The following is a 21204-nucleotide window of genomic DNA, read 5'->3' as shown; positions in this document are numbered from 1 at the left end:
TTTTCGTTGGCTTTAGGAATGCCCATTATGTGTATGTTAGATCTTCTTTGGCTGTCTTCTATGTTAACCATTTTTCCTAAATCCTTGTAGTGTTTTCATAATTCATGTAAATTTAAAAATTTTGTTCCTCTCCGTCTTCTGGTTCTTTTAAGGCACTATTCACTTTATTTGCTCTTGTGCTTGTTTTTTCTTTTTTTTTTTCTTTTTAAATTTACCCTTCATTTCCAAAATGATTTTTTTCCTTTTACTTCTAATTCTGTTCTCAGTTCTTTACCTCCAGTCTCAAATCTTCCATTTTCTCCAGTCAACTAATTTTTGAGTTTCGAAAATTCTGGTTTTATGGTTCTTCATATCTTCTTTGATTTCATGTCTTTCAGCTTATTTTGAAAATACTGGCTTATAGTTTTCATCTGTTCTCTTTCCTTCTGGCATGATTTTATTGTCTATGCTAGGGATGTCATTCTGCACCTTGCTGTGTCTTTAAATAACAATTTGGAATTCAACTGTGATTCTTTTCTATTGTTCACCGTCAGTTTTCCTGTACTTTTAGTAGGGCCAGTGTAGCCTTTCTGGCCTCACAATTCTAGAATACCACTTAACGCTGTTTTCATGGAGTGGCATATGGACTCTATTTTCTTTTTTTTTTTTTTTTAATTTTTNCACGAACCGCAAGATCATGACCTAAGCGAAAGTCGGACGCTTAACCGACTAAGCCACCCAGGCGCCCCATATGGACTCTATTTTCTACAGGCTAAGATCTTACACTTTCAGTCCCCATTCCTATCCACTCCAACCCCTGCCCCTGTTTTGCTCATCTTAGATTCATTGCCAGTAGTTTCTCCTCCCTCTGGGACTTTCTTCTTTCTTGTTGATTCATAAGAATCAGATTTCCCCCACCCCAGAACATTCCAGGACTTTAGACCTACATGGGTCACAATTCCCTCTGCAGGTGCTAGTGAAATTGGGACCCTCAAAGCCCCTTGCCAGTTTGCGTGGGTGTTCTCAGAACATTCTAGAATGGCTCTCTGAACATTCTAGTGAGCATCTAATGGTGATGCTTGGAGCTGTTAGTAGGCTGGTTGTCCTCATCTTCTCACATGCAGGGAACACCTTGCCACCCGGTTTCGTTATCGATGTTGTCCCTCAGTTTCTGGCTCTGCTCTGTTTTTATGGTTAGTATGGGTGTGGGTCGGGTAGACTCAATCATTATGCTGCTGCCACTGTAACCACCTTGAAAGAATCTCCATAGACTTTTTTTTTTTTAAGTTTGTTTATTTATTTATTTTGAGAGAGAGAATCCTAAGAAGGCTCTGTGCTGTCAGCAAGGAGCCTGAGGGGGCGGGCTCGAACTCACAGACCATGAGATCATGACCTGAGCTGAAATCAAGAGTCAGATGCTTAACAGACTGAGCCTGCCAGGCGCCCCTCTCCACAGACTTTTAAAAAAAAAAAGTTTATTCTTAGAGAGAGAGCATGCGCGAACAGGGGAGGGGCAGAGAGAGGGAGACACAGAATCTGAAGTAGGCTCCAAGCTCTGGGCTGTCAGCAAAGAGCCTGATGTGAGGCTCGATCCCATCAACCATGAGATCATGACCTGAGCCATAGTTGGACACTTAATCGACTGAGCCATCCAGGGGCTTCCATAGACTTTTTAACGTAGGATTTGGTAGCCTTTTCATCTACCAAATTGGGACCAAAGTAGCAAAGTCTTGAGGCGTTACGTTACCGGTAGCTGACTTTATAAATCATTTTCTTCCAAAATAAGTTATTAAAAATGTGCCACAGAGAGAAAAGTTTAGTGGTTGTGACTCTCCAAAAGACTGGAACCGAACATTTTATGGTCTACCTAGCATTAGCTTTCTAAGCTTATTGTTTATGACAAAATGTAATGGTTGAAATCATCAGAGTACCAGGAAGCTCATATCTGAGCTCTCATTTCTGAGGAAAATGCATAAAAACCGACACACTCTGCCATTGTGTGGTGTAATATTCCTTGAGTTCTGAAGGCGATAATGCCTTTTTATGGTTTTAAAAGCATTAGACCACATTTAAACTTTAATATCATCTAATAAAGATGAAATCATTAGTTAATTAGGTGCGTTTTTCACTTTCGGCTTTTTTCCCTTTGTGAAAAAATTTGCATATCTCTAATTATAGTCATTTGAAAAAAATGCTGCCAGGACTTGACATAATATTAATTTAGATTTCCAAAAATACTAAATATGCCTCCTCCAATTTGAGCTTCCTTCAACTGGCTATTGATTTAAATTATGTATTAAAAGGTTACGATTTCAGAATTGACCTCTCCCCCTACCTTTTAAGGGATAGTCATTATTCTAAAGTCATACAAGAAAGAAGTAAAACTTTCTCAGTGGACATACTGGAAACCTAAAAAAAAATTCTGGAAAACAGAGGTGATTGAGTGGCTCAGTCAGTTAAGCGCCGGGCTCTTGGTTTCAGCTTAGGTCACGATCTCGCAATTCGGGAGTTCAAGCCCCGAATGGAACTCCATGCTGATGGTGTGGAGCCTGCTTGGGATTCTCTCTGCCCTTCCCCTGCTCACTCTGTCTCTCTCTTTCTCAAGATAAATAAACTTAAAAAGAATTCTGGAAAACGAAGTAAAATCATTTTCAGACATTTCCTCGTATTTTCTACAAAAAGATCGAGAAGAAATCATTTTGAAAACAGAGCTGGTCATTACGGATTCTTTGCAAGAGAGCAGGCTTAATGTATTACTCTAAGTGAATGTCACCCAAGAAAAATTAAGGGAAAAGTGAACACTCATTAAGCAAATTGACCAGCAAGTGTTCGGATGAATGTCGCAACAAATTTGAATAAACTAATTTTGTCCATTAGTGTGCTTTTAGACCAGTGTGATTGTTTTGGTCTAATTATTTTTTATTTTGTTTATTCAAATGTAGAATGGCTGCAGAATTAACTATTTTGCAGCAATTTTCTGATTAGCAATTTAGAAAATTGGTGAATGGTATCTGAACTCACTAAGCCACGTCTGTACTCGGTAGGGGCTGAGCCGCAAGAAGGCTTCTCGACTCAGGGGAAGCCTGCACTCTCTGCTCTGTTTCTCACCCACTGCAAATGGGGGCTCCGAGGCCCGTGCTGGGTTAGCACGGGCTGTGGGCCTGGGCTCTGGGCCCTGAGACGGAGGGCACCAGATTGAGGTCTGATGTGCTGCAGAAGTCGCATTTGCCACCCAGTGTCACTGTTCTGGAGTCCTGTAGCTGTGCCTGGTGAATTCTGCAACATTTCCCACTTCCAAAGCTTGGGGATTCGAGAAATCTGTGCCCGAGTGGCTGCCAAAGCTTGTCAGGGGGACCCAGCGCGAGGCCGATTTCTAGGTGTAAAAGCCAGGCAGATTTGCTCACTCAAGAAAATCTGTTTTCGTAGGTTTGCTTTGACTTCCAAGATACAGATACTGGTAAAATTTCTTTTCTTTTTCTTACATTTTTTTTTCTTTTTCTCTTTTTTTTTCTTTTTCTCTTCTTTCTTGTTTTCTTTTTTTCTTTTTTTTCTCTGCTGCACAAATGTGGAGTTTCTTCTGGTAGCTGTAAGCCTTACTGGGTTGGGGAGTAACTGCTTCTCCAAGTGTGGCCCTGGACCACAGCAGGGGCATCACCTGGGACTTCTCAGAAGGCCAGACTCGCCCCCCGCCCCGGACCTGCTGAAATGGGAAGTTCAAGGAGCAGGGCCCACCCAGAGGTCCATTTTCATGACCTTCCAGGTGACGCCGGTAACAGGCTGAGGCTGGCGAACCGCTAGTCTAGTTCCTGGGCTTTGTCGCAGTGTCAGGCAAGGGGTGGTTGAACAGTGAAGGCTCGTGGGGCCTCTTGAGTGAGAGGCCAGGGTGCAATTCTCCGTTCTCTTCTGTTGCGCTTAGAAAGATAGATATGAATTTCAGTTAGTCCGGACAGGAAAACAGACAACTGCAGTGCCGTGGGCTGGGCCTCCGTACAGACTGCAAGGGGCCTTTAGAGCCTGCGTGTGCTGGGGGAGGGAACAGGAAAGCGCCTTTAGAGGTGGTATTTAAAAATGGTTTTTTAATGCATATTTATTTTTATTTTGGGGAGAGAGAGAGCATGAGCAGGGGAGGGGTTGGGAGCTGGGCCAGAAGATCTGAAGCTGGCTCTGAGCTGTCAGCACAGAGCCCGAAGCAGGGCTCAAACTCAGGAACCAGGTCATGACCTGAGCCCCTCACTTACCTGACTGGGACACCCAGGCGCCCCTAGAGGTGGTGTTTGAAAAGGACAAATAGGATCTTGTCTGATTAGCTCAGGTGGATCCCACTCAGGGCATCAGTGTCTCCCTTGGATCCCTGTTGTGCACACAGCACCGTAGTGCTTTCTTCCCTCCTTACAGGTGTCCTCCTTTAAGCAGTACTTCTGCAGGAGGTGGCCCTCGGTGGCCCTCTGCCCGCCGCAGGGGACTGTGTTACTCCCTGGTTTAGTGCACTTCAGGTCGCAACTGGCTTGTTTCCTTTGCAATCCTTTTCGACCCCCCAGGGTGGGTCAGGTCAGCTCCCACTTTACAGTGCGCTTCCATCTCACTCATCACATTGTAATTATACAATTGTATAATTATTGGTTCATTGCTCATCGGCAGAGCTAAATATAAATTCCATGGGGGTTGGGGGAAAGACCTTGCCTATGCCCTGCTGCCCAAGGTCCCAGAAGTATCAAGCATGTAGTAAATATTTTCAGGTGAATGAATGAATGAATAGTGGAGGGGGGGCAGTCCCCTTTTTTCCCCTGGGTCATGGGGCTGGTTAATGCATGCAGTTGGAGAGAGGTATCACCAGTAAGTTACTCACAGGAACAATTGCTACCACCATTGCACCCTACCACTGAAAGGGCCAGTCCTTTGCACGCTGGCGGAAGAATCTCATAAGCTGATTCTAATTTGGGGTCTGGCTTTTGGGACCCCTGAGAGAAGCAGTTCTTGAGTGTTAACTATGTAGGCATATGGGAACGGAGAGGAGTCCTCTGCTCTTAGACACGTTCATAATACATGTGCCAGAAACTAGCAGCTGGAGCGGTTAAGGTGGCATCTGAGAAGCTTTCAGGGAACGCCTGTTGTCCCCTCAGAGCATCCAAGAGGGGCTGCCTGCTTTGCTTATAGATTTTGATGCCAGGGCACTGTATGTCTCCCACCCACTTCCAAATCCATTTAATACAACAACAGAGATGTCTTCCTTTGCCTTATTTTTTTTAAAAAAATTAATGTTTATTGTTGAAAGAGAGGGAGACAGAGTGCAGGTGGGAGAGGGACAGAGAGAGACATAGAATCCGAAGCAGGCTCCAGGCTCTGAGCTGTCAGCACAGAGCCGGACGCGGGGCTCAAACCCATGAACCGCAAGATCATGACCTGAGCAGAAGTTGGACACTCAACCAACTGAGCCACCCAGGCGCTCCCTCCTTTGCCTTATTTTAGCCTGTTTGTCTTGACCTGGAAAAAGTCAGCTTTTTCATTTCTGTTCCAGAAGGAGAAAGCATGGCATATGCTTCCCAGAGGCAACAGCTTCAAGGTGGGGGCATGTGTCTCAAATAAGACACAAAGTAAGCGGTGCTGATATTTAATAGGATTGCCAGTAGCATGCACTGGTGTTATTATACAAATACATATATGGAGAATGAGGGCTCAGGGTTTTGGGAAGATAGGGTTTTCAAGACGTAGAGGGTAAAGATGCTTACATGTTTATGGAAAACTTGCTTTTAATAGAACAGATCTATTGCCTATTTGTAAATTAGTTGATTGCTGTGGTTTTTCATTTCTTTATATTTGAGGCACAGCATACTCTCTTATAGTTCTTATAACCCCCTTTTAGATTAAGTGAATGTAATAAATGCAATATATTTTGGAACAAAAATCATAAACACAAATGCCCACTCCAATAGCTATAATCAGAATAGCTATGATCTGCTGAGCTGGCCAGGAGTGTGGATGGTGCACATGGCTATAATTTTATGTTTTGGTGCCTATGTCCTTTGTTTATTAGATGCTATTGTCACTCATAACTGCCATCCATCCACATTCCCCCCACCTCCTTTCCCTGCTTTCCTGCCCAGTCTGGACCCCAGAGTGGCTCTTTCTTGGGCACCCCTTATCCTCCTACGGTCATGCACAGTAACTGTAGCTGTAGTAACAGCAAGACCATTCACTGCAGCAAGGCACGTGTAGGATTTGAAGGTGAACTAAGAATCCTAGAATATTGTAAATCACATCGCCCCACTGGAGCTGGGAAAACCGAGGCTTGGAAAGGTCAGGTAACTTTCCCAAAGTCTCACATAGCTTGGATTGGAATCCACCATCTTCTGCCTCTAAAACGAACACCTTTTTTTCATTCCTGTTGCCTAACTTGCTCACCCAAGCTCAGAGAAGCACCACCATCTCCTGGCTCTGAGCTTGCTTGGAGACTTCAAATGTTGCCAAATAAAGTTACAGAAGTTGCAAGATTAGTGCAAAGAACCCCAGGATACCCTTCACCTAGACGCTCTGATTGTTAACAGTTTGACACTTTTATGTTGTATATATACATACATACTATTTTTTCTGAACCATTTGAGAGTAAGCTGCTACTATGCCACCCTGAACATCTGAAGGAGACCAACCCTGCCTTGTTTTATGAGAGCACAGAGGCCACCCAGAACAAAGTCCTTCTGCCCTCCACCCGAGTGTGGTCTTTCCCCTTTTCCTCTAGGATGGGACCTTGGTCCAAGGAGGGACAGTCTGAACTTCTTGCTTTTGCCCTTGAACTTTGTCTGAGTCCTTCAAATTCAACTCAGATCCTACTCCCGGAGACTGGTCCTCTCTAGCACCCAAAAAAAGGAATCTCTTCTTGGCAAGGTAACACAAAGGCAAATAAAAAGGGAGCTTTCTGGATGTTTCTACCTATTCTGTAGAAGGGGGAGAGAGGGGATTCCCCTCAGCTTGTTATCCAGAGCTGCAGGGAAACTGTCATCCATGCTAATTCAAGTCTGTTTGCAAGACAGTTATCAATGCCGGTAACCTTTTTTTCTGGTAACTGCCCTCAGATAAAATTCCCTTTTGAAAAAAATTAATACTTTTGTTTTTACTTCCTTTGGTATAAACCAGCTCGGTGGCTATAAAGTGACTTTTTGAAAGTAGAAACAGAAGGAACAAAGGTTCTGTCTGCTCTGTGCAGGGGATGGAGGCGAAGGTGCAATTTCCCTTATCTGATAGGCCCATTAAAAGCAGGATTTACAATTTATTCACTAATCAAATGTATTGATTTACCCATTATGGGTGAAAATTAGCTTAAATCTCTACTTAAGCCAAGCATAATGCCTAGCATTTTTTTTTTTTTTAGAACTAGAAAATCTGAGAGGTCTTTCAAAAATGCAGATCACCTTTGAAGATTTGAAAGATGCCTTAGGAAAACAGCCCACAGGTCAAGATGAATGGATAAATACAAATGGGCTTGGACCTGCAGTGGAATATTACTCAGTTTTCAAAAGGAGATTTTGACCCGTGCTGGAACATTTAAGAGCCTTGGAGACATTCTGTTGATTTAAACACAAAAGGACTACTATTTTCTGGTTCTGCATATCTGAGGTTTCCAGAATAGCCCATTCATGGAGACAGAGAGTAGAATGGTGGTCCCTGTGGGGCAAGCGGTGGTGGGAGGGGGAGTTTCTGTTTAGTGAGTACAAAGGTTCAAGGGTAAGAAAATTCTGGAGGTGACTTCATGGCGGTGTTGGCCAACGTTGTAATGCCAATCAACTGTATAATTAAAAATGGTTAAAATGGTGGATTTTATGTCCTCTATGTTTTGCCTCAATGAAAACAAAAGTGAAGTGCCCCGTTGGCATAGATTTGCGTGTATAAGTACTGACAGGCTGACCCCTTACTTATTGGCATATTATTTGATGTCATTAGAATTAGATGCGGGGGAATTAGAACTAGAGCTTATGGCTGGCACACATATTATCATTTCTTAAAGTTTTCATGTGCTGTGAGCACAGCCTCATTTCTCCTCCTAAACCCAGGGGTGGTATTTTGAGGAATTCTTAGGTCCTAGGAGGAGGAAATGGTATGGTGATTCATTAGCATGGGAGCACGCCGTGCCCACACCGGCTGGCACTGCCAACTCCGCCCAGGACAACAGTAATGGGACGGTGGTTGATGCCCGACAGGTCCTTCCAAAGTCTTGCAAGGATCCGCTACAGCCTCTGTCTCTGGAGCATGCAGCCTGCAGGTGGGCCACACACGGCATTCTTCCTGGGTCCTTGGCAGGTCCTGGGGTAACGCCGGCCTCTGACCAGTATGGCTGACCTTCCCCATGCTCTTGTATTTATTTATTTTTAAAATTTTTTAAATGTGTATTTATTTTTGAGAAGGACAGAGCAGGAGCAGGGAGACGGAATCTGAAGCAGGCTCCATGCTCTGAGCTGTCAGCACAGAGTCTGACACGAGACCCAAACTCACAAACTGTGAGATCATGACCTGAGCCGAAGTCCGACGCTTAACCAACTGAGCCACCCAGGCGCCTCTCCCATGCTCTTTTGACTCTTTACACCGTTCCCAGTCCTTCTTTAAGTTAAGGAAGTTAAAGTTGAAAGAAGAGCTCCTCCAGCCCCACCTCCAACTTCACAGATGTTGAGGGTCTTGTGGTGGTTATTGTATTCAAATTCTTGATGCTGCTTATCTGGTTCAGATTTCAGTAAGTGCTTTCCAGAACTCAGAAACACGGAAATATATGTATTTACAACAGGAGCTGTACCGGGCTGTTGGGAAAAAACCCCTGGAAATGAGAAAGTTCCTCTTTTCTGTTGCAGGGATGGATCCTAATATATTGTGCTTGTCAAAGCCAGACCTTATCTGATTCCCCAAAGACCGACTTCATAATGGTGGAGAAAAGTTTCCTCTCCTTGTGTGTCTTTGTCTGAGATCAAAAGAGGAAGTCCTGCTTCCTCAAACATTGGGTTGTATTTTTCTTAGGATGAGTGAGTCGGAAGTATATTAAGTAGTCCCATGAAAGCTTCTGCTGCTGGTGAGGTATGCAAATCTAGAAGAAATTTTGCAAAATAATCAGCTGAGAAGGGTCCTTCTTTCAGAGGGTCCTCCCTTCTGCACACTTTCTGCTCACTTTATAAGCAGGAAGAGCCAGGGATCAGATTCCACATTTCGGCCCTTATTCGATGTTCACACAGGAGTTTTAAAACAAAGTGCGTGATTAGTCATATTATTTATATCCTAAGAGAATCACTGCTATTCATTCTTGCCTCAGTTAGTGGAGTACCTTTTAGGTCTAGCCACTGGATCTTGACCCTTTTATGGTTTGATTACAGATCCTAAAATCTGAGAGCTTTTGATGGCTTTTGATGGGCTCTTAAAATTTTTCAGAAGAGGAAACCGAGGCCTAGAGAACCTAAGTGACTTGCCCAAGATTTCGAATCCAGAACTTCTGTATTTCCCTACCATTACATTTTTCCTTCACACCCTTCGGTAACTGCTGAAGGAGGCAGGGGGAAGCAGTACGACATTAAAAGGATATAAATATTACTTAGCTTAGCAGAAACCGAACGATTAATATTTTTGCTTATTTCCCCCAACCTGAGAAAAGCTTTGACAGATGTCCTGTCTTTAAAAGACATTTATTGGAAGTTTGAATCTTTGCTCCTGGGTCCTCTTCTTAAGTTTCCTTAGAAGAAAGCAGAATACTTAACATCCCCTTGGTCTGGGGTCTGATTTCTCGAAAAGCACAAACATTTCAAGGCGGGGTGGGGTGGGGTGGGGGTGTCTTCTGCCACCAGATGGCATGCTTGTGAATCAGGAAGCAGTGGATGAAGGAGTTGAGGGTACAGGCACAGAGAAGCTCCCCGTTGTACAAGGTTGAGGAATCCGAGTGGGGAGATGCTTTACAGCAGAGGACGAGATGTGCGATCCCAATAACGGCCACCATGAAAGCAGGAAATGCAAATGCTGCAAAGAAGGTGCAATCAGCAAGGCGATTCAGTAGTTCTGGCTTTGTCCAAGCACGCACCTTACTGGTTCTGTGGTTAAGGCAGAAAATAAAGGAGCTGACTTGGCCCCCGGAAGGAAACCACTCTCCGTAGCAGAGGCAGGAAGGACCCAAACCACAGGTGAATCCACCCAGACTGAGAGCCCACGGAAAGGTGAGTGGGTGAGAAGGTAGGATGTGGGTGTCGCAGCCTGGTCCTGGCTTCCGAGAAAAGAGCACCCCTGTTTATGGTGGGACATCACTTTCTAGCACTGGGGAGCCTGGTGTGCCTCTCTTCCCGGGGCGTCCATGAGAATGGAGGACCCACATGTGGCACCCTGTGGATCCTTTTCCTGAAAAGAGCAGATCCAAAGAGAAAAGACCTGGAGGGGCGCCTGGGTGGCTCAGTTAAGTGTCCGACTCTTGATTTCGGCTCTGATCATGATCTCCTGGTTCGTGGGATGGGGCTCTGTGCTGACAGTGCAGAGCCTGCTTGAGGTTCTCTCTCTTTCTGTCCCTTCCTCTCTCATGCTCTCTTCCCCCACCCCCAATAAACATTAAAAAAATAAAGGAAAAGGACTTGGAAAATAAGTGTTTTCACCTTAGCTTGCGCGCCTTTGAACCCCAGATGGGCTCCTGCACCTTATGGCCACATTCATCAGCCCCTGAAGTCAGGCGGCAGCAGCCCCGGAGCCTGTGACAGGTCAGCGTACTGACCTTCTCTGCCAGTCACTCCTCTCTCTGTCCCTGCTACCTTTTCTTTCCATTTTCGTTGTTCTACGGCCTCTGTGGATACCCATCCCCCCTTCTAACTCCGCCCTCTAGGACCCACTGCCTCCCATGCTCCAAGAGTCCTCCCGCCCCCTCCTCCCCCTGCCCCCTGTGGCCCCGAGGTTGCCGGCCTTCAACAGTATGTGCAGTCAAGGCTCCTTTTCTCCCACACTCCACACCCCACGACCGTTGTAGATTCTGGTGCGAATCGGCGTAGAGTGGGGCTGGGGCGTTGGCGATTCCAGTGTGTGGCCAGCCTCGTAATGAGTGATGTAGGATAGGACATGTCTGTCTGTGCTGATGATCGAGGGCTGACTCTGCCCACTTCTGCTCCCCCACCTGCTGCATGTCCTCAGAGACTATGGGATCCATCTAGAAGATCCAATGTACCACTTTATCTGGAATTTCCTGGTTCTCCTTTACCAACGTAGTCATGCCATCTATAGCCTACTCCAGCCACCGTGTGTCCGCCATTTCTTTTTTGGCCCCTCTGTATTCTCTACTCCTTCCCTGGATGGGTCTATGGACACAGCTGGTTAGCCCTCCTCCCCCACTCACCTGCTGCCCACTGGTATGTTTGTGGCCCTGACACAGCACCCCCCCCCCAAATTTCCAGGACATTCCAGTGCCACCCACTGGCCCAAAAACTTCTAAATCTGTTCTTCCTTCTCCAGTCTGTCAGCACCCCATCTCCCCATCACCTAAGCCAAACACAGGTGTCTTGTCTTCTCCCTCTCACTTTTTCACTGCTCAGATGCAACCTACTCCAGGACCTTTACTCACCCATCAGTACCAGCCTTCAGTGCTCCCTCAGAAGTCTGACAAGCACACATCAGTAGCTCCCTATCAGGCTGGGCTCACCCCCTTACTGTGACGAAGGGGGTCCTGCGATGATCTTGCCCTTCAGGACCCTGATGCTGCAGCGATTCTGAATGATACTGTGATACTAAGCACACACCTTCCTAAGTCTGTGATATTTGCTCTTATGTTCTCCGCACCTAACAGACCTTTCCCCTCCTCTACCCTGGGGCTTGGCCAGGTCACACACGTTCTTTATCCTGAGCTCTGGGAATTGTTTTCTGACCCTCTTCTTGCCCCACCCCATTTCCCTTCTTGATGTGTTGCCTTCATTCTAAGGCTCTGTATTCCTGGGCCCCAGCCCCACCCAGGACAAATAGTAGGAACTCAAGTACCATTTCATCAAAAAAGACCATTTCCGAAGTGCCTGCTTTGTTCCCCGTCCATCTCTGCCACTGATGACTAAGGCTGCAGCTTTTATTTTTCTGCCTATTAGTTCCCTTCTGTCAATTAGTTCATAATCTTTAGACCAACATTGAAATATACTTCAGGAGCTGCTTAAAAAAAAAAAAAGTGCTGCAGTGAAGTCTCTGTTATTTTGTGATTTTAAGCTGACTTTCAAATGGCTGATTGTTTTACAGTGGCACATTGCTATGGCTGGAAACCGTAAACTGTCTCAAATACTGAAACAAATTTTGTATAATCACTACAAATCCCATACCTAGTGTAGTACCGAGGCTGGGCATGCAGAGAGAGAATTTCTGTCATTCTTAAGAACTAAGTACAAATTGCACTGTGCCAAGGGATTGGTTTTGAGGCTGTGGCCACAGGAATATTGCAGCGGAAGACCTAAGACTGTGAGATTGTGTCAATTACTTGTTATTTATCTTGTGTCTAACCTGAGGAGATTTTAATAATGAGCTCTATCCCGGTAAGTGCTTTAATCTCGGTATTACAAGGTTAAAGATACATCTGAACTCTCTTACCCAGAAAGTCCTTTGAGAATAGCGGAGTTGTGAATCTGGAATCAGGTGATCCATTAGGACTGTCCTCCAACTTGTCCATGGAGGTGCTGTTAAAGGTTGGGGGCAGTAGGGATTTGGGTGATAGGTTTGGGAGGATGTAGCTGTAAGGTGGTTTGGTTTTGTTAAAGGCTCATGTGTTTCCACCTGAAGAATGAACTTATTTTACTTTCTATTTCATGATATGTCCTATAAAAGAATGGACAAATAAGAAAAATTATTTGTCGCTGAAAGAAATTGACCTTCAGGAAGACTGCTTAAAAAGCACCCTAGACCAGAAGACGTGCCGCTCTGTAGGAGGATGTCCCCAATTACCTTCCGCTGTCCTGCGCCTCCACGTTTAATATATGTAGTGATTCCTTCACCACGCGTTTATTGTCACCTTCTGTATTCCTGGTGCTCTGTGAGGCTTTGAGGACAGAGAGAGACACGCAGTTAGTTGGCTTTGGATTCTGAGAGCTTATGTGGAGGTGGGGTAGGGGTGAGGTCCTTGTAGGATGAGCTTTTCCTGGCTTCCACACACACCTTCATACTCTGAGAAATTTGCCTTTGCCTTTCCCTTTTGTGAAGACACAAGCACACATAACAGTGACATGTGCCAATGGACAAGGTCTTACTGGCTCAGCCCTCTCGGCCCCTTCCTCTGGAACTTTTCATGGTCCTTTTGTGTAGAAGAGTAGCTACTCCCTTGGAGTCCTGGGATGTCTTTATTACCTTTCAGTCTTTTAATTTCATTTGTACTGGGTTTGTCCCTGAGGTCTCCGTCAGCATCTAGTTCACTACCATTGTAATAGTTAATGCAGTGTTGAAGCAAAAGATTTGGATACTTACGGTCGCTCGAACTCTCAACAGTAGGGCGGGGGCCCTCCTGGGATCTTCTGTGGATGGCTTCCTTCACTCGGGGTGATCCAGAGTGGATTTACAGTCTTCCTGCCACTGGGCCGGAGCATTTTTATGATTTGTTTGGTTTTCACTGAGCTCCTACTCCCCCTCCCCCACCCCCAGCTTTATTCTATTTCCAGTATCATCTACTTGTTTTTAAAGCCTCACGGGTGTTGCGGGCAATTACTAGGATCCATCTTGGTTTCTATCCAGTTTATTCCTGTGGGGATACAAAAGTATGTCAGAAACAGTAGGATATACACATCATTAGCTTTTTTTTCTTTTATTACGAAGTGTGGCAAAATAGCACTTGAACTAAAGAGTAGTTAGACTACAGTGGGGGCTTTGAGCTTTGCCTTAGTAGTGACGACTCCGCTCTACTTCCTCAAAACCAGAAGAGGCCTCTCTACGTGGGTTTTCCTCCCTGCTGTTATTTTACCTGGTTCCTTATATTCATGCCCTTTACGTCCAAAGTAAAGGTTTTGAAATGACTTCCTTAACTTTTAACCCCAGCTATAAATCCAGTCTTTGCAGCTTAGACATCTGTGAAAGGTACAAAGCCCTTAGGAGGCTCTTTGAGAATGGATTTGCAGCAGCAGTTGGCAGGGTCCAGCCACTGCTGAGGGGGGTGGCTCTTATTTACACTGGCCACTGAGAACCTTCTCCAGTAGAAGCACAGCCTGGACTCGTAATTAGTCTTCCTGGGGCTTGTGTTGTACCCGAAGCGGGGCTCAAGCTCACCGATGTGGGATTCGAACTCACAAACTGTGAGATCATGACCTGAGCCACCCGGGCGCCCTCGATTAGTCTTTCAATTGACAGGTCACAAAGACTACAGGTATACCTTGAATATCTTAGTTTCACTTAAGAAAAGAAAGAAGGACAGTCGCGTTCTTTTTGATGGAGAAACAGAACCTGGTCTTTGAGTTTTGGTGGACTGAGTTTGGGATGACTAGTGGGAGTTCTCCCGTATGCCACACCCAAAGTGCAAGCAAGGTCTTCGGTTTCTAACTTCAGTTTCCTTAAATGTAATGCTTGTGAAACTGTTAGGGTGCAGGTCCCCCTACCCTGTTTGTGAATCGGAGGGCCTCCTCCAATCTTCTATTTCAGCCACGTTTAATTTGATGCTCCGTTTAGTTGAGCCACCTTTATTTTTTTTTTAATTTTTTAATGTTTTTTATTTATTTCTGAGAGAGAGAGACAGCGTGAACAGGGGAGCGTCAGAGAGAGAGAGAGAGAGGGAGACATAGAATCTGAAACCGGCTCCAGGCTCTGAGTTGGCTGTCAGCGCAGAGCCCAACGCGGGGCTCGAACCCATGAACTGCGAGATCATGACCTGAGCCGAAGTTGGACGCTTAACTGACTGAGCCACCCAGGTGCCCCTAGTTGAGCCACTTTTAGGGTGTTATCAGAGAATCAAAAGCCCTTTCTCCCGCCCCCACATACATTTCACCAGTTTTCATAACATGCTCTTAATTTATGTATGTAATACACCGCAAGTCTAACTTCTGTAAACAGATTTGAGAATAAGACCATGTGACTGATGAGTAGGAGAGCAGAGGTACAGAAAAGAACCTATTGGTCTTGAGTGATCAGAGTCTCCTGGGTAGGAGCCCGCATTGCTTAAAACAATACAGCATGTTCAACCCAGAAGGTCAAAAGACCTTTTATGAATGCCTGTCTTGTGTAAGGTCGTAGAGAGATGGGAACCAAAATGCTCTTCACGCCCTCAGGCACAACTGTGTGGAACAAGTAAAAATAATGACAGCAATTAATTTTATAAATGATATGATTTAAAACAAAGTCAGGGGGCTCACAGAGGCTGATACCAATGGTCAGCTAAGAAAGAGCCAGTATAGCTGAGAAGGTTTGAGCTTTCACCAGCCAGGCCCTTTAAAGAATTGTTGATTTTGTTTGTTTGTTTTAATTTTAGGCTTTTTTTTTTCTTATTGTGGTTAAGTACATATGATATAAAATGTACCATTTAAAATTTTTTTTTAATGTTTTTATTTATTTCTGAAAGAGAGAGAGACAGCGTGAGCAGGGGAGGGTCGAAGAGAGAGAGAGGGAGATACAGAATCTGAAACAGGTTCCAGGTTCTGAGCTAGCTGTCAACACAGAGCCCGATGTGGGGCTCAAACCCACGAACTGTGAGATCATGACCAGAGCTAAGGTCGGACGCTTACCCAACTGAGCCACCCAGGCGCCCCTAAAATGTACCATTTTTTAAGTGTCCAATTCAGTGCCGTTCACATTCACAATGTTGTGCAGTCATCACCACTATCCATTTCCAGAACTTTTTTTTCCTTTTTCTTTCCAAATGGAAATTCTGTACCCATTAAATCTATGAACGCTCCATTCCCTCCTCCCCCAGCCCTTGTTAATCTCTATTCTGCTTTCTGTCTCTATGAATCTGCCGACTTTAGGAGGGTCATGGAAGTGGAATCATACAACGTTTATCCCTTTGTTTATGGCTTATCTCACGTAGCATAGTGTTTGTGAAGTTCATCGAAGTGGTAACAGGTATCAGAATTTCCTTTTCATGACTGAATAATATTCCCTGTATGCACATACCATGTTTTGTCTGTTGATCTGTCGATGGGCCCTTGGGTTGTTTCTGCCTTTTGGCTGTTGTAAGTAATGCTGCTATGAACATGTGTATGCAAGTATCTGTTTGTATCCCTGCTTTCAATTCTTTTGGGTATGGTTGAATTTTACAACTAGTGAAAAAGGTTATAGAAGGTATGTTAGCATATATCTTGATATCGTTAGTCTTGCAGTATTATTGACTGTTCATAAGTGCTCCTTTTCTCCCTTATTTATGCTCTTTGAGGACTGTCTTCTAGGTTCAGGATGTAGCCAGGTACCTGGGATAAGTATATAAATATTTGACCAGTTCCTGGAATTCCTAGCCCAGAGCCATCATTCACTCTGGTAGTCGGATGGTCCCACAATGGTAGGACTTGCCATTTATCTTTTTTTTTTTTTTTTGGCTCATTAATTACCATGTGTTCAGGGAATAGAAAACAACTCGTAAATTAGCCTTAGCCAAACATAATCAGGGAAGTACATTTTCTAATGCAAAGAGACCTGATGTAGATAAAACCCAATTCAACAAACATTTGTTGACAACTTGCTTTGTGCCAAGCACTTCTGCTAATGTGTGATTTCAGAACAGTTTCAAAGCTCAGTTGGATTCCTTATTGGTGTTGAATTTAAAATATAACAAAGGCAGGTAGATGTGGGTGTGTATATACTTTTTTTGAAGTTGTTTATTATTATTATTTTTTATTAATCTCTACACCCAACATAGGGCTTGAACTCACAACCCTGAGATCAAGAGTCACATGCTCTTCCAACTGAGCCATTCAGGTGCCCTTTACATACCTTTAACATGTCTCTCTAGTCTTTTTTTATTGTGAGAACATTGTAACACCATTCAAGATAGTTTGGAAAAAAGAGAGTAATACACAGAGTCCCACTGTAATATAAGCTCTATTTTCATTTTACAGGGTGAGTTAGAGGGTTGAACTTGTAAATAATTTATTTTGAAAATAAAACCCTTAATGCATCTGGTGGCAACTATTTTAAAATTTACCTTTGGAATCTCTGGAAGTAAAGCATACACCAGTGATCTCAAATTTGGAGGCTTCTTTCTGGAGGTTTCCGTAACAGTTTAATGGATGAATGGAGCCACTCCTTTTAGGGGAGCAGCAGACGTGACATCCGTCCTCTTTTGGGGATAGATCAGTAGGCTGTTGACAACCTGTTACAGGGGCTGGGCGTTTAGGAGCCTGTCTTTCCTCCGGTCCTTTACATGTCCAGGGACCTAAGGGAATGTTTTTATGACTATACCAGGGGAAAAATACAATTTAGGACTAAGGGGAGGTAAGATGTAGACGTAGACCATGTGTGAGCATCAGGACAAACCAAATGGGTGGTGAGGCTGGGCAGGCTGGACGAATTTAGTGAGGACGGGTGATCGTGGGCAGGTGGTCACGGTGAGGGACTGAGACCCACGAAAACACGGCTTTCCGCATGGCACAAAGGTGAGTTGGTGGAGTAGGTGTGTTCTGGGGACACGGGCAGGAAGATGGGCCGAGCAAGGAAGGGAGCCAGCCACCCTGCGGATGTGTCTTATTGGAGAGGCAGGTAAGGGTCCGGAGGAAGCAGCTCTAAATTGGTCCCGTGGAAGTGCTTTGCAAACCATACATGATGTCAGTGTTAGCTGCTGCAGCCCCTGTTGGGTTTCTGAGGCTGGAAGTGGGGTTGTTGAAGGGCGGTGCTTTAGGCTGATAGGTCTCAGGGTTATGAGGCTTGAGGCGTTGTGAGTGGGGCGGCAAGAGCCATGGAGACCTTTGAGGATAGAATGTTCTCTCTCTGCGAAGTAGGAAGCGACTAGTCTGGGGGCGGAGCAGTGGGTGTGGAAAGACACAGGAGGGTGAGTGACAGAGGCTCCAAAGCAAGGGTGGCTAGGATTTGCCTTCAAGGAAGCAGAAGTCAGGCAGGAACCTGTTTGCGAAATGATGGAACCATTTGCATTCATAGAAAGTGACTAAGTCAGGACTTGTTGGAGGAGTGATAAGAGGTTCCGTTTTTAGAATGATTGTGTTTCATATTTACTGTGTATTGTCAGTGTGCCCCCAAACCGTTCTGAGTGCTTTTCTATAATGGCCTTCTGAAATAGGCTCTGTTCCTGTCCCTCCTTTGCAAATGAGCAAACTGAAACACAGTTGATTAGTAACTGGCCTAAGGATCACATGCTTAATAATTGGCAGAGCCAGAATGCAAATTTAGACCATCTTCAATCCAAGCTCTTACCAAGTACCCTTAATGGCTTTGCTCTAACAGCCAATGCTTCTTAAAGGCACCCAGTCCTGTACTAAGCACCTTACATGTATTTGCCACATTTGATTCCCATAAGAACTCTGAGATGAGGTGGTTGTTTTTTTTTAATCATTTTCCAGATGTGGAAACGTGGGCACAGAGAAGTTGGGTGGCTTGCCTTAGGTCACACAGCAAGGCTTAGCATACCTTGGCATGGTAGGTGTCTGCAATATTTATTCACCTGGATTGTAATATCTACATATACCCTTAAGATCCACTCCTGAGAAAATGGAATTGATCAAAATATATTGCAGTATAAATTCTTTTAAGAATTTTTGGATTAAATTTACTGTTCAACGTCACTGGCCTTTACTTAGAACTATGCCCTTTTTACCAGGGGATACATAATTGAAGTGATAGTGTCTTCATTTATTGCTGTGCCCATTTTCATTATTTAACATGTCAGATAACTTTAAAAATAATCCCAAGCACTTTGTTTTTATTATATTATTATACATATTATAATAAATTATTTATGTAATATATAAATATTGTAATATTTGTTATATTAATATCATTATATTATTTTATNTGCCCACGACCTTGCAGAAGTGATTGAAAGCGCCCCAGGGAGTTCTGTTACCCTGCTGCCCTAGCCCACCTCATCCAGGGACTCTTTCTTCCATCTCCCTCACCCAGGTTNAGGGTCAGAGAGAGAGAGAGACACAGACTCTGAAATAGGCTCCAGGCTCTGAGCTGGCAGTCAGCACAGAGCCCGACGCGGGGCTCGAACCCACGAACCGCGAGATCATGACCTAAGCGAAAGTCGGACGCTCAACTGACTAAGCCACCCAGGCGCCCCAGAAATCCTTACTGTCTTATTGCTTCTGCCTACCTGAGGACCAGAGCTTTTCAGTGATTTCCTTGAATCTAGTTGATCTCTGGTATCTTACTCTGCATATCGCTTTTCTACTGAAAAACGCATATGGCCTCGGTGGTCTCTGGTATATATCCATGGCACGTGTCTCGCTTTCTGGTGCAGCCCACCTCTTACTTCGTCTGCAGCTTAAAACTAAACTGTGTAGCTATGATTCACTTATTCTGACACGGAAGCAGTATGTTCTTTAAACTCTGGAGTGTGTGTTAGAACCACGTGTTGCACTTAACGTGGACTTTTCTCCTAGCTCAAAGCTTTTGCAGATCATAATTAATGCATTTATGCGATGGACAGATGAATGAATGAATGAGTTGGCTCCTGTGAATTTTCTGAGGTTCAAGTTTCCTATTTGGAATCTAAAGTTTGCATCTTTAAACAAGGACGTCTGTCTAGGCATTAGTTTGAGTAGGCTGCAACCTGACAAACATCCTGAAACATCTCATGGTCTAGTCTTTCAAATGGGATTTTCATTTTCGGCCTTATTGTTTGAAACTCATAAATAGTTCTCCTTTTGATGAACATCACCATAGAAGGAGAATTGCATTGTAATTGCAAATAAACAGTTCACAGCCAAGCTGTGTCATGGTCATGTACATTTTGCCAGAAGAGTAACAGGTCAGGAGTTTTTGTTTTTTTTTATAGTGTGAGGTTTTGTTGCCTTTGTTTCTAAGCTGGGGGTCAGCATGTCCGTACCATTGCGATGGCCGCCATTCCGAGGGGAAACTTGACCCAGACTCTGGGTGTTTGACCCAAAGAAGGCCATGGCGTCCAGCAAGTTTGGCTTGCATACCAAGTGTGACCCTCAGGATCAGTTGAGAGTTGAAGCAAATAATTTTCTTTTTTTTTTTTTTTGAAGCAAATAATTTTCTAGATGAACTCAAGAAACTTTAAACAGAACTCTTTTCTGACTATAAATAGCCGGGCAGCGCTATCCTATTTTTATTGTAGAGCGCACAGAAGATGGAAATCAATATTGGAAGAAATGCTTTCTTTCGCCAAGGAAAAAGATCATACTCAAGACGATTCTTATTTTTCTTGGCAGGCTCTTCCCAACCATCTGTGAGTCCAGGGGAACGGTCTCCCCCGTCCATCCATCCGGCAACATCAGAGTTAATAGTCAGTGTTGGCGACGAGATTAGGCTGTTGTGCACCGATCCAGGATTTGTCAAATGGACTTTTGAGACCCTGGGTCAATCGAGTGAGAACACACACTATGAATGGATCACGGAGAAAGCTGAGGCCACCAACACGGGCAATTACACGTGTACCAATGGAGGCGGCTTAAGCAGTTCCATTTATGTGTTTGTGAGAGGTAAACGTGAGCCTTTCTTTCATGCTACGATTTAGAGAACGTAAGATCCTGTTCTTAATTATGGATGACATCTACATGGCTGGGCTGTAGGTAAAATGTTACTCACTGGGTCCAGAAAGCCTATAACCAATTTTTCCTAGTTAGCTCCCCACCGACCCCCATCTTGTGATGCATGGTGGCTGTGGTTATGATTCCAGCTGAGGGTGTGCAAGGCTGTGAGGCTCTTCCTAATGCGATTACAATATGGTGAGCCCATGTGTCCTGGCGCTCTGAGTAAACCCTGAGAATAAATTAGGCCCTTTGGGAAAGCTGCATTTTAATGCCTTGAGATTCTAGATACTCCCACTTAGTAAAAACACTTCAGGGAACTAAAGGCCTCTAAAGGCCTCACCAGACCAACACTTCAAAGGAATTGACCCACTTTCAGGGAGTAAATTCCAGAAAAATCACCCAGTCAGCTAATCACCCCATGTCCCTCTTAGGTTCTTAATAGTTGTCAGCTGATTCATTTTTTTAAAAAAAAAAAGCCAAACCCGAAAAACAAACAAACAAAAAAACTGCGACCTCTTAGGAGAAAAATATGATGGTTGGATTTCTGTACCACATTTCCCATGGCAACCTCCACGATTCATCTGTAGTTGTTTTTTCTTTCTTCACCCCCTTGTCAAGAGGAGGTTGG

The 21204-nt window shown here is 44.4% G+C and overlaps 1 protein-coding gene and 1 long non-coding RNA gene across 3 annotated transcripts in view; both read left to right on the top strand.

The window, feature by feature from the left end:
* KIT (KIT proto-oncogene, receptor tyrosine kinase) overlaps positions 1-21204 on the top strand; it is an 86887-nt gene that overhangs the window by 14881 nt on the left and 50802 nt on the right. For both annotated transcript variants that reach the window (XM_077757771.1, XM_077757770.1), the window contains exon 2: positions 20256-20525. In XM_077757771.1, the coding sequence (XP_077613897.1) occupies positions 20256-20525 (270 nt within the window). The remainder of the gene's footprint in view (positions 1-20255; positions 20526-21204) is intronic.
* Positions 1085-7786, top strand: LOC144226382 (uncharacterized). The gene is made up of 2 exons (XR_013333620.1): positions 1085-1172; positions 7343-7786. It is a non-coding gene; the product is annotated as an uncharacterized LOC144226382 (long non-coding RNA).

The sequence above is a fragment of the Crocuta crocuta genome, unplaced genomic scaffold, assembly GCF_008692635.1.
Source record: "Crocuta crocuta isolate KB4526 unplaced genomic scaffold, BGI_CrCroc_1.0 scaffold282, whole genome shotgun sequence".
Classification (NCBI taxonomy): domain Eukaryota; kingdom Metazoa; phylum Chordata; class Mammalia; order Carnivora; family Hyaenidae; genus Crocuta; species Crocuta crocuta.
Note: the sequence above shows the minus strand (reverse complement) of the source record. Positions and strands in the feature narration are given on the sequence as shown.